Source organism: Artibeus jamaicensis, unplaced genomic scaffold (genome assembly GCF_021234435.1).
Source record: "Artibeus jamaicensis isolate MK-2021 breed Jamaican fruit bat unplaced genomic scaffold, CSHL_Jam_final contig_327, whole genome shotgun sequence".
NCBI classification, from domain to species: Eukaryota; Metazoa; Chordata; class Mammalia; order Chiroptera; family Phyllostomidae; genus Artibeus; species Artibeus jamaicensis.
The window spans coordinates 3674724-3690258 of NW_026521772.1; the positions used below are offsets into that span (position 1 = coordinate 3674724).

The 15535-nt window shown below is 43.7% G+C and overlaps 1 protein-coding gene across 4 annotated transcripts in view; it reads right to left on the reverse strand.

Annotated features, from left to right (window-relative positions):
- ABL2 (ABL proto-oncogene 2, non-receptor tyrosine kinase) overlaps positions 1–3956 on the reverse strand; it is a 93934-nt gene extending 89978 nt beyond the window's left edge. For all 4 annotated transcript variants that reach the window (XM_037145608.2, XM_053663723.1, XM_037145606.2 and 1 more), the window contains exon 1: positions 3538–3956. In XM_037145608.2, the coding sequence (XP_037001503.2) occupies positions 3538–3694 (157 nt within the window). In that variant the 5' untranslated portion in view covers positions 3695–3956. The remainder of the gene's footprint in view (positions 1–3537) is intronic.
- Positions 3957–15535: the final 11579 nt, after the last annotated feature.

Sequence of the window (15535 nt, forward strand, 5' to 3'; positions counted from 1 at the left end):
ATTCATTCAATTCAAAACCTACCACGTTTCTAAGCAGTGGTTCTCAACCAGGGGCAATTGTGCCTCCTGTCCAGGAGACATCTAGCAATGCTTGGAAATGTTTGTGTGTCACAATGTGGTGGTGGGGGGGGGGTTTTGCCAGAAAGGTATACTACTGGCATCTACTGCGTAGAAGCCGTGGATGCTGCTCAACATCTTACAAAGCAAAGGACAGCCTCACCCCCCATCCCCACAAACACACACATTAATAAAGAACTGTCCACCCCAAAATGTCAATACAGCCAAGGTTGAGAAATTGATCTAACCAAGTCCACAAATACCCATCTGTCTAAGGACAATACTCACTTCACCTTTGTTTTCTATATTACTTGCTAATTACTAACTCCATTGTTTTCATACTGGTCTTTGACAACAAACTTACCCTATTCCCATCCTTTCAGTCATCTTCAAACTTCCAAACTTGTCAACAGAATAATTATCATCTCAGCCAATGTCAAACCTTATGGTCTTTGACTCATCCCTACTTTTAATAATAGTAGTAGTAATGGTAGCAGCTAACACATACTTAGCTCTTAACTATGTGCCAGGCACTATTCTAAGTGCCTCACATATATTAACTCATTAAATCTAGGCTTAATTACTATATACTCTTATGAAGCCCATTTTACAAATGGGGAATCCAAGGCACAAAAAAGTTAAGTAACTTGCCCAAGGTCACACAGATAAGAAGCAGCTGGTCCTGACTGGTGTGGCTTAGTTGGCTGAGCAACCTTCCACAGGCAAAAGGTTGCTGGTCGATTCCCAGCCAGGGCACAGGCCCAGACTGCCAGTTCGGTCCCTGGTAGGGGCACATAGAAGAGGCAATCAATTGATCTTTCTCTTTCATATGGATGTTTCTCCCTCCCTTCCCTTCTCTCTATAAATAAATAGATAAACAAATAAGCAGCTGAGCCAGGTTTCAAATCCAGGCAGAATGTCTCCAGAGTTCATGCCCTTAATAAATATTCCAAAGTGATCTCTCCTCTTTCACCCTCTACATTAAATCGTGAAGTCCTTTAAGCTCCACAAAGACAGAGATTCTGTTATAGTCACAGCAACATCCCCAGCACATAACAGGTGCTTGAAAAGCTTTCGTTTGTTAAATGAATGAAGTAACCCTCAAACTTACCCCTCCCATTTCTACTGTCTCCATTCAAAGGCAGTCTTTCAGTATTTCATACTTGGATTTGATGTATCCTATAAACCAGCCAATCAGGTAAACTGATATAAACTTCTCTGCCACATTTTCCACTGCTTCTCACTTAATATCATAAAATCTTAACAGTCAGAAGGTACCTTAACAATCGTCCAGTCCAACATGTTACAGATTAAAAAAAACAAAGATGGTAAGTGACCGAATCACCCAGCCAGGTGAAGTGAAAACCAGGACTTCATTCTTGCGACTTCTGCTCTGCAATTCACTCCTGGCGGATTAGCTTCACTCCCAACAGAAGTCTCCTCCCATCAGCAAATCATGTTCATTTCCACTGTTCACGCTCAAGATGTTTCTCCTGACCACTGCCCTGGTTTTCTTGCTCCACAGATCCAACTCCTACCCATCCTTCAAAATCTCCTATTCCATTCTTCATGACTACCTCCTTCCCTGACAATCTTAAGTCCTGAATAAGACGCTAGAGGAAGAGGATCACTGAGGCCTACTGGGCCAAGTTTCATGCAAACTAACACTACTCCCCAAAGCAAACCTACTTGGATTTCTTCCCTGAACACTATTCGCCCACTCTTGCCTCCTGTGTTTTAGAAAGTGATTTCAACAAAAAGTTAAATAGCACCCTCATAACATGCTTATTCATATACCTGGAAGAAAAGCTCGCTCACATCTTTAATAGCAGACATGTAGTTCTTTTTTTTTTTTTAAGATTTTATTTATTTCTGTAGAGAGGGGAAGGGAGGGAGGAAGAGAGGGAAATACCAATGCGTGGTTGTCTCTTGAGCGCCCCCCACTGGGGACCTGGACCTGACTGGGAATTGAACCGCGGAGCCTTTGGTCCTGCAGGCCAGCACTCAACCCACTGAGCCACACCAGCCAGGCCAATCAACGGCAGACATGTACTTCTCGAATAGCCCCAAACCAGTTACATCTCCGATAAGAAACAGCTAGGCTTACTCACAAAGTCCAAGCCCATATAACTCTGATATACTCCCCTGACAGCCAGAGCTCCCTGGGTACATCTTTTTCTTTGCGTTAGTTCCTCCAAAACTCCATTTCTAACAACTAGTTCAGTTCCTTTTCCTCCTACATTGTGCGGTACAGAATACCCAATCTTGTTTCTCCTTTATAATGTTCTCTAGGCCTCTTCAGTGCAATTCCAGCTTCACCGCTACCTCTCCTCCGACCTCAACTATCCAGTCCTTCATACAGAAGTCATATCTCTCTTCAGCTTCTCTTAGGGCTTAGGCTATCTACATCTCACGAAGGTCAGTTTTGTTTTTTCCCCCTTCTCCACTCTTCCTTCCTCTAGAAAAGCGGTCTCAAAAGTGGCGTGGGTGGGTGCGCCTCAGAGGAAGTGCAAAGGAATCCATTGGGCTGTAGGCAAAGATATCTACTAGAACTCTAGTACACTTATTTTGCATCTCATGCTTTCTTAAATTCTATTTCTGTGTACACTGTAAGTTATATAACGTATTAGCACAGTAGTACAAGTATGAAATTAATAAAGGTACATTAATTTCAGAGGTGTATGCTCTTCTGCTGATAGAAGTGTTTTATCAAAAGAGACAATTCTAAAAATACCTTGATAACCAAAGTAATAGGTTCAGGACTACGGGAAGGGCGTAAGTATGGGTACATGGCACACGGAGCAGGAAGAAAAACGTGTTCATACCCGAAGTCCTAACCGATTCCACCAACCTCTAAGCCCTACTAGCTATCTCGGAATTCCGTCCTACTCTAAAGAGCAGACCTGGGGGATGATTTGGCAAAGCCCTTCATTTTCAGTTGGGCGGGGGGGGGGGGTCGGGAATCAAAAGAGTGCTGAGATACCACCCTTATCTTTCCCACAGAAGGGTATTTCGGGCAGGCACTGTTCACTCTCCTGATACTGCTCATCGCCTGACTTACGAATATACTTTATACGACACTGTCTCCTGAGATTCAGTCGCTATTTCCCAATCCCTTTAAGGCACACCTCACGTTCCCTTCGCTAACGACCGATTTACACTAACACCTCCAGGGCTGAGCTCACACCCCACCTCATCCACCAAGCCCCGGGTCCCAGGGGAGAGGAGAGTCCATCCACGGTCCCTTAGACCACTTTTCCTTCCTTCTCCGCCCCCGGGAGCTGCCAGCCAGGCTGGAGACGGAGGGGGAGGGGTGTGACTCGCCTCCCGTGACTGGCCCAGATGGCAGCGGATTCCGCCCCCACTCCCGGGCACCCTTCCACCGCTCGACCCCCAAGGGCTGCCTGTCTGCCGCCCACCCCGCCCCAGCCCTACCCCCGGCCTCCCGACGCCCGCACGCCGGCTCCGGGACACACTCACCATGCTGGGTGAAGATATTGAAGCCGGCCTCTGTGGTGCGCCCCGCCAGGTCCCGCCTGCGGCCGGAGGGCCTGGCTGCACTGCTGCCCCGGATCCCTCGGGGCTGCGGCTGCTGAAGCCCCGGAGCCTCCCCGACGCGGCCCACCTGCTGCCCCATCCCTGCGCTCGCGTACGCCCGCGCCCCCGCCGACCCCTGGTCACATTCCTCCTCGGCTCCGGCCTCGGGCTCCTGGGGCCGCTCCGGCCTCCTTGCCAGTCCAGGCCCCGGCCCTGAGAAGCCGGGCCGCCGGCGGCTCCGCGCCCGCACTCCACACAGCAGCCGCCGCGCTGCCTCTCGGCGACTCACAGATCCTCCTCTTCCCTCCTCCTCCCGCGGTTCCGCGCCCCCAACGCCGCCGCCGCCGCCATCTTTAAACCACCGAGCACTGGGAGGGCGTGGGGCAGAGCGTCCCCCGCCCCCGACCCAACCAGTCACCTCCGCTACTCCGGGGGAGGGCTTCCCCGCGGCCCCGCCCCGCCCGGCCCCGCCCCGCCCACGCGGCCCCGCCTCCTCGCGGGCTGGGTCCTCAAGCGCCCACCTCGTGGGCACGTTGGCTGCATCGTGAGGTCTTTCGGCCCCTCCGTCCCTTCCCGCACCTCGATTTCCCACGTTCCGCTCAGCGCCCTAAGGCCTTCGGGGGTCGGTGGGTGTAAAGACCTTCCTGTCCCACCTCCACCTGTCAAATCAATCAGTCCAGCTAAGCGCCCCAGGTGCACCGCTCATTAGCAGGCGCAGCTGTACAGGGAAGCACAGGGCACGTGGTGTCAGGTGAGGATCCCTAAAGTGCTCAGGAGAATTCCTTTAAACACCGTCGTCGGCAGTGGGCCTAGAACCAAAATTATCTAAAATGTACATGAAGATGGTAAAGAGGTACATTATTGCTTCACTGTGGTTTTAAAAATTATGTCATGATGTTAAATTCCACTAGGATCAGTAGCCTGCACTCTACAGACTCAGCGGAGAAGCAGTTGTGGCCCCATTTCTCGTATTATATTACCACGAGTTCCTCTTGAATCACACGTGTGTTTCTGTTACCCTAACAATGCTTGACAGTAAAGCTAATCTCACTGACGTGTTTTGCATACCGTGCACGCGAGCAGGTCTTCTTTTGATTACAAAGGAGGGGGAAAATCTATCTTTAACGCTCTTTCTGAGCCAGAACTTACCTTTAACTTATCTAAAGAGGGACTCAAGCAGAAAAGTGTTTATACACTCACACACGCACGCATATACATATACATCTATATGTGTAAATATTCACTATCCCCCACTACATATTCTTGCATCTTATTATTGAGCCAGCGTTTTTTTAATTTTCAAGATTTTTATTTATTTATTTTTAGAGAGAGGGGAAGGGAGGGAGGAAGAGAGGGAGGGAAACATCAGTGTGTGGTTGCCTCTCCCGCGCCCCCTACTGGGAACCTGGTCCACAACCCAGGCAGGTGCTCTTACTGGGAATCCAACCGGTGAACTTTTGGTTTGCAGGCCATCACTCAATCCACTAAACCACACCAGCCAGAGCTGATCCAGTTTTTTAAATTCTCAAAGAATTGGATAATTATCCTCCTGCTTTTCCTTTGGCTTTTCTATTTCCTTTATAAGGAGTATCCGTTATTGAAGGTACCACATTGAAAATTGGCTTAAAATCAAAGCAGAGAGGGTGGGTGCCACGGCAAAGAAACAACTAAACCGCCACTGGGGAGATAAGTTAAAGAGAAGAGGGAAGTGCAGGCCTTCTTCACGTGTCTTTCATAGAATCATCCCGACCGTAGAGGAACCACTCACTGACATTGATATTCACTATTACAAGAGCACTCTGAAATTATTCCACTGCCATCCAGGCTTTGACCAGAAATAACTGAAATTGCCCCCCAAATGGGAACCAAACCACTATGCTTTCACACTGAATAGAATATGAATTTTCCATTTGGACTGAAGTTTTCCTGTGTGTAAAATGCTTTTTTCCCCATTTTAATTCCCAAAGTGTTTGCAACTACTGAAAAATAATCATTTACAAGGGGAAAAGGTGGCCATAGAGCAAGAATTGGGTTTGTTGTTTGGTTTTTATTATCTGAGAGAATTTCAATTTGGGGATAACTTTCTGGCTTCTCTGTTAACGTTGTATAATGATAAAATGTTATGTAATAGATACATGTTATATAAGAGATGAGTACAGTATAGCAGGAATTCTGAAGCCAGACTGCTTGAGTTCAAGAGTGGGCTCTTCTACTTTTTAGCTATTTGTTCTTGAGCAAATAACCTTTTCGTGCATCAGTTCCTCGTTTATGAAGTAATGATAATAACAATAGTGCTTATAGGGCTTCTGTGAGAATTAAATAAAGTGCTGAAAGCAGTATCAGGCATATAGGTGTCATACAATCATTTACAATTTAAAAAAAATGTAATGTTTTCAGATCTCCACCAGCTTTCCCAAGCCTAATTTCTTCAAGTGGTATAAACTTAGATTATGGAACAAATTCTACAGTATTTATTCAGGTGAGTCCCCCCGCCATCACCACCACCTGCCACCTTGCAACTAACTAAAAACAAAAACACCAACAGACCAATAAAACCATGTAGAATCGTCACTTTATTAGTCATTCTTACTTGGTTATCAGCAGCTATCTACACGTGTGAATGATTACATAAGACCTTTGTTTTGCCTATGAAAATTCCTCTACCGTTGGTTCTTAAGATCTTGTCCAGGCTAGAGCAAATATCTTGTAAGTGGAGACTTAGGATACATGCAGTGTCTTGTAAATGTGTTCCATTCTTTCAGCTTCATGGTGAGATGGGAACTTTCAGGAAGGGAGTGGGGGCTGTGACAGACTTGGGAGAAACAAGGCGTGGGAAGATATTTCATCCCAAAATAACCAAGCCAAAATGACTTACCTGGGGATTCATTTGAACATTTAAAACAATCCCCAGACATCTCAGACTGAATGAATGGAGGGTAGTTGTGAGTTCCTGGCAAGGGCAGGGACCGGGTGGGGGAAAAAAAAAAGTAGCAGGGATTAATACACAGGAGTGATGGCCAGGGACTGGCCTGAAAGATTAAATATAGCACTGAAGCCAACAAGAACATTAAAGACATAGATGCTCATCATCTTTATCTTCCCCAGAAGCAATACCACTATTTCCAGAAGCAAGCGGCATGTGAGTCGTGCCTCACTGATCCCTGTCTTTTCCAGCCTGCATTTCCAAGTGATTGCTACATTCTTACAATATCTAGTATATCTACTTTTTCCTCTACATCTGGACGGACACAGTGTTCACTGGGACTCGCGTCATCTCTCAGCTGGATTCTACTACTACTGGTCTTTTCCTCCCAGGTTCCAGACCTTGAGCAATTTACAAAAATATTTCTTTCTCTCGTTTCTGTGACCATGCTCTCCTCCCCTCCATTATGTACAATGTCTAGGTTTCTCATCTAATGTTTCAAAGTTAGTTTCCCGGATAGCCTGGCTTGTAATTGCTTAGTGTTCAACATCTCCTGTTCCTCAAACTCCCACGCCTTCAATGACAGATACGGATAGATGGGTGGATAATCTTCAATTAGTCTATTTTGGGGATGTCTTCTTTTTCAGTTCTGACTTTTATAATGATCATATTCTCCCCAGTATGACTCCTGAGTGACTCCCCTTATGGTACTTAGGATTCTATTCAAACCCTGCTTCCTCCTCATAAGAAAACCTCAGTCTTATGCATAAAGATACAGCAGTTTTCCTGGACTCTATTCAGTCCACACCTAAAACAAGTGCAGCTGGTAACAGTCCTTTGCCTATAAAATTCAGTTACCTCGCTCAACTTCCTGCAAATGCAGACGAGTGTCGCATGTCGTTTGGTGTCACAGGGTTGGAAAGAATTTCAGAGGTCATCTAAGCTAATCTCCTGGAATTCCGTCTATAGTAAAACTCCAGCGAGGGAGCCCATTTATTCTGAAACGTTCCGATGGTTAAAAAATTCTCCCTAAAGATAAACTGACAGTCGCCTCCCTGAAACGTCCACCTGTTTCTCTCCTGGTCCCAGTTGCATCTGGTAGCTACACAGGGCAAATCTCACCTTTGTTCTCCATGGCAGCCTTTCAAATTCCCTGAGCTTTTTTCTTTTACTTAAATACATGCATAGTCTTTGTATGATTATGTTTATCTCTGTGTTACCTACATGCGCTAAAATGTTTATGTAGATAATTTGGAACAAAAAAATGACATTTTATATGTATCTTCCTTTCTCTTTTTCCAGCTTTATTGAGATATAATTGGCATATAATATTGTTTAAGCTTAAGGTGTACAAAATATTGATCGGATGCATGTATACCTTGCAAAATAATTATCACCAAATCCTTAGCTAATATCTACATCACCTCACATAATTACCATGTCTGTTTTGTGGTGAGAACATTTAAGATCTACTCTCTTAGCAAATCTCAAGGTTATAATACAATATTATTAGCTATAATCATCACATGGTACAATAGATCCCTAGAACTTACTCATTGTATCACTGAAAGTTTGTCCCTTTGAAAAATATCTCCCTTTTCCCTCACCCCCGCCCTGCCCCTGCTAACCATCATCTTGTCACAAATGGCAGAATTACCTTCTTTCTCATGGCTGAGTAATATTCCATTGCATGTACATACCACATCATCTTGTCCATTCTTTTTAAGCTGGGCATGCAGTACTTTGAATTTTTCTTGTGTGTGGTTTCTCTCTGCATTGTCATTGCATTAAGTCTTTAAAGGCCTATGGAGTGCCAAATACAGTTCCATTTACAGATCCACACTTTAAAAGTTTTTTTGGATGACAGTCAGGAGGGGGAAGATGACTCTTATCTGGCTGGAATAGAATAAGTCATTCTGTTTGTAGATAAGGAGATGGATTCAGTGACCTCTTCTTGCTCCTCTTAACTCCCATAGGTCTATGATTCAATATTTCTTCTATTAAGAAACTTGATAAATTATTAAGAGACTATTTCAAATTGGCAAAGTACTCTATAAACGTTACTAGTATCGATAATAACATCTATTCATTTTAAATGAATAAATTAGTACTCTTTTTCTATGGTAATAATGAAATAGCCAACTAAACAATCTATTATTAACATGTAGCCTATCACTAACTATAGTGTAATGGAAATGGGCCTGGTTTATAATTTATGTGAAATGGGGTTGTTTGTTTGATCCATTGCTGCATGACAAACTATCTCAAAACGTAGTGGCTTAAACCAGCAGTGATTTATTATTGTCTTCCTTCGTGCAGTTCTGTGAATTGGCTCGACAATTCTGCTGTTCTCCCCTACGCTGACTCATGTTACAGCCCGCAGCTGGAGGGTCCGCTGGGCTGGATGGAAGGTTCGCAAAGGCCTCACTTCTGGCAGTGGGCGCTCCTGCCAGTGTGTTGCTTCTCCTCCATAAGGCCTCTTAGTGTGGGCTCAGTTGCATCTCCCCGACCCCCCAGCTCCCTCTGCCAATTCACATGTCACAGCTCTAACCCCTGGCACCTCACTCACAATGGGACTGTATCTGAAGACAGGATGTTTAAAGAAGTGATGAAGTTAAAATGAGGTCGTTCGGGTGAGTCCTAATCCAATGTGCCTGCTGGCCTATAAGAAAAGGAAGTTTGGACACAGACATGCGCAGAAGGAAGACCGCATGGAGAGGCAGAAGAAAGCCACCCACAAACCCGGGAGAGGTCTCAAAAGAAACCAACCTGCCCGCACCTGGATCTCAGACTTCGGCCTCAAGAACATCAAGACAATAAATTTCCGTTGTCTAACTTTCCCAGTCTGCGGTACTTTGTTATGGCAGCCCTGGCAGATTAGTAAAAACAATCTAGCTTATTGGAGAATGAACAGGTATATTAGTATATTAGTATGTTAGGGCAACTTAAACCAATAGAAATTTATTTACTCACAGTTCTAGATACTAGAACTCCAAGGTCATGGTGTCGGCAGGGCTGCTTTTTGTCTGAGGGCTACGAGGGAGAATCTGACCTTTACCTCTCCCCTAGCTTCTGGTGTTTGCTGATGATGTTTGGTGCTCCTTGGTGCATAGATGCATCACTCCCATCTCTGACTTCATCTCCACATGGTGTGTTCCCAGTGTGTACGTGTGTGACTGCACCTAAGTTTCCCCTTTTTATGAGGACATCAGTCATATTGGATTAGGGCCTGCCTGATGACCTGACTGTAACCTGATTACCTCTGTAAAACCAGACAAGGTCATATCATGAAGTACTGGGAGTTAAGACTTAAACAGACAAATTTGGGGGAATAAATTCAGCCCATACACTGAGATTTCTTATGGCACGGTGGTCTCAGAATTCTAAGAAAGCAAGAGCAGAAGCTATAAGACCTACTGAGGCCTGCGGTCCAAGACTCTCACAGCATCATTTCTACCATATGTTATTCATCAAAGCAAGTCCCAAGGCCAGCCAGATGTAAAGGGTGGGGAAATAGACTTCACCTCTTAATAGGAGGACAAGCAAAATATCAGGACCATGTTTTCGATCTTCCCCACAGTCTTATCTTTTATTGTAAGAATGAACTAGGTAGCTCTGACCAGTGTGGCTCAATTGTTTGAAGCATCATCCCATAACCGAGGGTTGCAGGTTTGATTCCTGGTCAGGGCATGTACCTATGTTGTAGGTTTGATCCCTGGTCCTGGTACCGGTCTGGGCGCAGTATGGGAGGCAACCAATAGACGCTTCTCTCTCAACAATGTTTCTCTCTCTCCCTTCCTCTGTCTTTAAAAGTAATGAAAAACTGTCCTCAGGTGAGGATTTAAAATAATAATAATAATAATAATAATAATAATTAACTAGGTATATGGCCTTGGACTAATCACAAAAGCATAGATTCCTGGAACCAGAAGGGACCCAGGATAATCTGATTCCTACTACTTAACACATTTCTCCTGCTCCCTCCCCACTCCCAGGTCCCCTTCCCTTTCCAGTCCATGGGCTGTTCCTAGGTAAACACACCAAGACTCTTTATGCTCATGCTGTTCCTTCTGCCTTGAGAGCCAATACCCCCTTCTTTTATTTTCATCTTTTTATCGAAGCATAATGTTCATTTAGGAAAGCAAGCATGAGCATGTGCGCACGCCGATGAGTTTCACAGACGAAACACAGCCGCGTCGTCAGCGTCTAGGTCCAAAAAGCAGAATATTACCAGCGCCTCTCAGAAGCCCTCTCCACGCCTCCTTCTACTGTCTGCCCATTTCCTCCTCTTTCCACAAAGGTAACAACTCTCCTGACTTCAACAGCACGTGCTAATTTTTGCATCTCTTGCACTTTATGTGATGGACCCATACAGCATGGAAATCTTCTGGGTCTGACTTCCTTCACCCAATCTTATCTGCGTGAAACTCATCCTATCCTTTATAGTTGTGGACCACCTACTTTTCATTGCTGTATAGTATTGCATTGCATCAGGATATATTTTACTGGAATTATCCATTCTACTGCGGATGAATGCTAGGATGAAATGCATTTGGGGTTGTTACAAACAGTGCTATCACGGATACCCTAGTACGTGTCTTCTGGTCAACATAGAGAAGCATTTTGTTAGGTACTTACCAAGAATATAAGGTGACATTTGGTTGTTCCAAATCCTAACGTGAAATATATTCCATCCTTTAAAATTTTAACCCATTTCACACTTATTTTACTGACAAACTCCCATTTGCCTTTTTCAGCCCCAGCTTAGAAGTCCCCTCCAAGAAGTCTTAACTGACAGGTTAGATTAGGTGTCCCTCTTCTGGGTCCACATTAACCCTGGTCTCTACCCCAGTCTTTAGAAGTTACCTGTGTAAGGCCGTTGAAGAGGCTGTGAAGAAGGACAAACCAGCCCACGTGAAAACCAGGACACATCTTGGGTGGGGAGTTTAGCCATATCTATCAATACGTGTGCTCACTATGTATACACAGAATATCAGTTCACACGTTCTTTTACCTGGCAAGTCCTACGAATCACTTCTGCATGTATACAAAGACATATGTTTGACTATGGTCATGGCATTGTTTTTAACAGTAAAAAACTGAGAGCAAACAGACTGCCCACCAATATAGGAATAGTTCATGTAACACTAAGCACTGGTTAAAAAAAAAAAAAGAAATACGTATACATGTATGCAAGGGTTTAGGACTATCCCCAACTTATAATTTAAAAAAGTCACAGAACAACATGAAAGCTTCTGTGGATGAGATCATAGGAAATAGTTCCCAGAAGAAGGGGGTGGGGGAGGAGGCTTATTACCATCTTATTAGGGTGAACTTCAGCATTTGCTACTAGGTTTATGTTTTCCTTCTGAAAACTCCTCTCTCTATTTCCTTCCTATGGTATGAAGTTAACAATAACATCTACCTTCAAAGATTGTATGAGGAGCTAATAGCTGGGAAGCCCTTAGAACAGCTCAGAATTGCCTCACCCCCGCCCCCAACCACGAGTGATTGGCCATGGGATGGTCAGATGACTCAAGCTTGGCCACTTACAGTCCCAGCAGCTTAATACAATCTAACCTACTGGAGAATGAACAGGTATATTGGTTTATTAGTATATTAGGGCAACTTAACCCAACAGAAATTTACTCAGGTGGTTTCTTTATTGCCTGGAAATTTGGGGATTGGAACTGAGAGAGACCAGTTGCTCTTTGAGAGCCTGGACTGTACAGCGGTACCTGTTCTGGCAGCCATGCTTCCCCTCATTTGGAACAGAGAGGAAGAGGGAACTGGCACGCAGGGAGAAAAAACGGGCCTTTATATTCATAATCCATTTTTTTTCTTAAGCTACTTGAGATGACTCGTACAGCCCTGACTGGTGTGGCTCGGTGGGTTGGGCACCATCCTGCAAACCGAAAGGTCACTGGTTTCATTCCTGGTCAGGGTACATGCCTGGCCAGGTCCCCAGTTGAGGGGGCCGTGTGTGAGAGGCAACCAATTTGTGTATTTCTTGCACATCGATGTTTCTCTCCTTCTCTTTCTCCCTGCCTTCCCCCCCTCCACAAATAAATAAATAAAATCTAAAAAAAAAACCCTCCCCACTTTAAAAAAGACATAAAACAATGTTACTTTAGAATGACTCATTTTAAAATGAACACTGTTTGCCTGCAGTGGTTACTGCTTTTTCAGGATCCATGCTGATAAATTATCTACTAATTAGCTTTTGGTTAGAGATGGATATTACAGTCTCAAAGGGCCATATTTTTTAAAAAGGATCATTGCCAGACACACAGCGAAGGCCCGTGTATCTCTGTTACTTTAGAGATTGCCACCAGTGCTGCCATGACCAACTTTCCAGTTTGCCAGGGACTATTTCTGTTTGGCTCTGGGAAACCCCTCACCAGGATGGGGAAAGTCTCAGTTTCTGCCCTGGTGCCATAGGTTCCTGGAGAGGTGCAAAAGCCACGTGGCAGCCCACAAAAAAAGAAACTGAATGCTTCTATTTTTTAGCACTTTTTTTTATTGTTAAATGGCTCCAAGACAAACTATCCGCCCTTTGGTTACTGTTTTTTTGCCCTCAGGCTGATGTTGACAACCTAGATTATCCTTTCACAGTAAAGGATCATTCTTTGCTACCTTCCTGGGAGAGACACAGCTGGAGTGGGCCGTGTAAGTGCCTTGTAACAAACTGTTTTTTGGTCTTGCCTGTGGATTAACTATTGTGCTATGTATGGAGATAGTGCTAGTTTAGTTTTTAACATTGTGACTATTATGACCATATTTTCTAAGCATGTAGATAATAAAAAGAAAAATGATCATACCTACAACAGCATGACCTACACATCACTGAAAAAGAGAGCTAAACAACTGTTACCTTTTTTTAAGGAAAGAGCAACTTTATTAATTTTTAAAAGATTTTATTTATTTTTAGGCAGTGGGGAGGGAGGGAGAGAAATATCAGTGTGTGGTTGAACCTGGCAAAGGGGGAGGGAAAACATTGATAATGGAGAATCTCACAAATCCAGGATGAGAAAAAGCCAGTACTTCTAAATCAATCAAAAGGGGGTTTTTTTGTTTGTTTTTTTGTTTTGTTTTGTTTTTTATCTCCTCCAAAAGACATCAATACTCAGTCTAAAACAGATACTGCTCAGTTAGCTTGGGCATACCCAACCAGCTAATGTGGATTAACATGCATTATTTTACCTTTTGCTTTATTTTCTATGAAACTGAATAAAGTTCCATTTCTTCATTCAGAGGTTGTTGCAACTCAAATGTCTTGTTGACAAACGAAAGGGAAAATTTTGGTAACGGATGTGTTGGCCCCTCACCATGCAGAGCTGATTCTGACAGACTCCACCAACAATGGCGCCCTCTGTAGTACCCTGGGGGAGGCTTCAAATCACCAAACAACAGCAAAACGTTCTCCCTGGCTCTTAGGGGTTTTGATCTTTAGAAAAGGAGTTTCGAATTGTCTTCCTGATTTGAGGATTTTAAAGAAGCAGTGAATACATAAAAGATGTTACTATGTTGCCCAAATACAAACCGCACTTCGGGTGTCCAGCTGTGTACTGGGCAGGCAGTGTACACATAAATGTGGTACATCCCATTCAGTCTACAATCTTCTTACCAAAGAAAATGAAAAAAAAATCTTACCTGCTAAATATCCTGCAATTGTGCAATTATACAAAACACTGCTTTCAAAAACAAACGGTTTACTTGTGATATTTATATTACCTGTGGTGTTTACCTGTGAGGCTTCTATAATAAAAGTGGTGATTTTTCTGTTTTCCTCAAACATGCAGAAGCACATGATGAGATATCTCAGTTCACAGAAATGGAAAGAGGTGGTGTCCGTCACGTACTCACGCCTTCAGGGTGGCTGTCATCGTCGCCTGCCATGGAGAGGATGCTGGCCTGCCGTAGTCTATCTTCTGAGTGTGGGACAAGGTGAGTGTCCTGTTCTAGTTTGCAAGTCCATTAAGGATGAGAACGGAGGGAAGGATTATAGTAAAACAGAAATTTACATGCTATTCCTCCAAAACTGTTTGATGATCTTTACAGAGGCCTTCAGAAAAAGTACTAAGTGACTACCCCTGAGTTTTTCAATGTTAAGTGTAGGTTGCAACAACAAACAAACAAACACACAATGAAAAACGTATTTTGCAAATGAGACTCTTCAGAACCACCACAACAACAAGTCACCAGACTTGGATGACCAAGTTAAACAAAACTTCCTCATTTTTGCTAGTAGAACTGTAACTTACTTGGAATCTAACTTCACAAACTCAAATTTTCTTTTATATTTTAAAACCATCTTGCCTAAGGAGAGGTTTAATTTACGATGACATCCAACGTGCATCAGAGGGGGCAGTACATTTCCCTCTTCCTTGAAGCCTGCCTGGTCCTGCAGTTCGCTTTGACCAATGAGAGAGCAGAAGAGTTGACTCTGACTTCTGAGACGAGGTCACTACACGTCTTGCATCATCTACCCTCAGCACCTGGAATGATTCCTCTTGAAATGAAGCTGAAAGATGTTAAAACCAAGAAAAGTCAACTGTAAAACTCAGGATGAAAAAATGGACCACCAGTTTTGTAATTATTTCCTTAAGCAATTAAATACAACTAGCATAGTGATCTAAATTAATATGTAATCTCATACCAAAATGTAATAAAGAAATTGGCCCTGGCTGTGTAGCTCACTGGATTGAGCGCGGGCCTGCGAACCAGAGGATCATGGTTCGATTTCCAGTCGGGACACATGCCTGGGTTGCAGGCCAGTTCCCAGCAAGGGACCCACGAGAGGCAACCATACATTGATATTTCTCTCCCTCTCTCCTTCCCTTCCCCTCTAAAGTTAAATAAAATCTTCAAAACAAAGAAATTGATGAGGAAATAAGTAATCCAAAATTAGGCAAGTTGGCAAGAAAAAAAGGATTACTACTGGATACTAATAATTACTTTTATATTCTTGATACAATTATATATTTAAAAATTAGAATTACTTCAATTGTTTCTGAT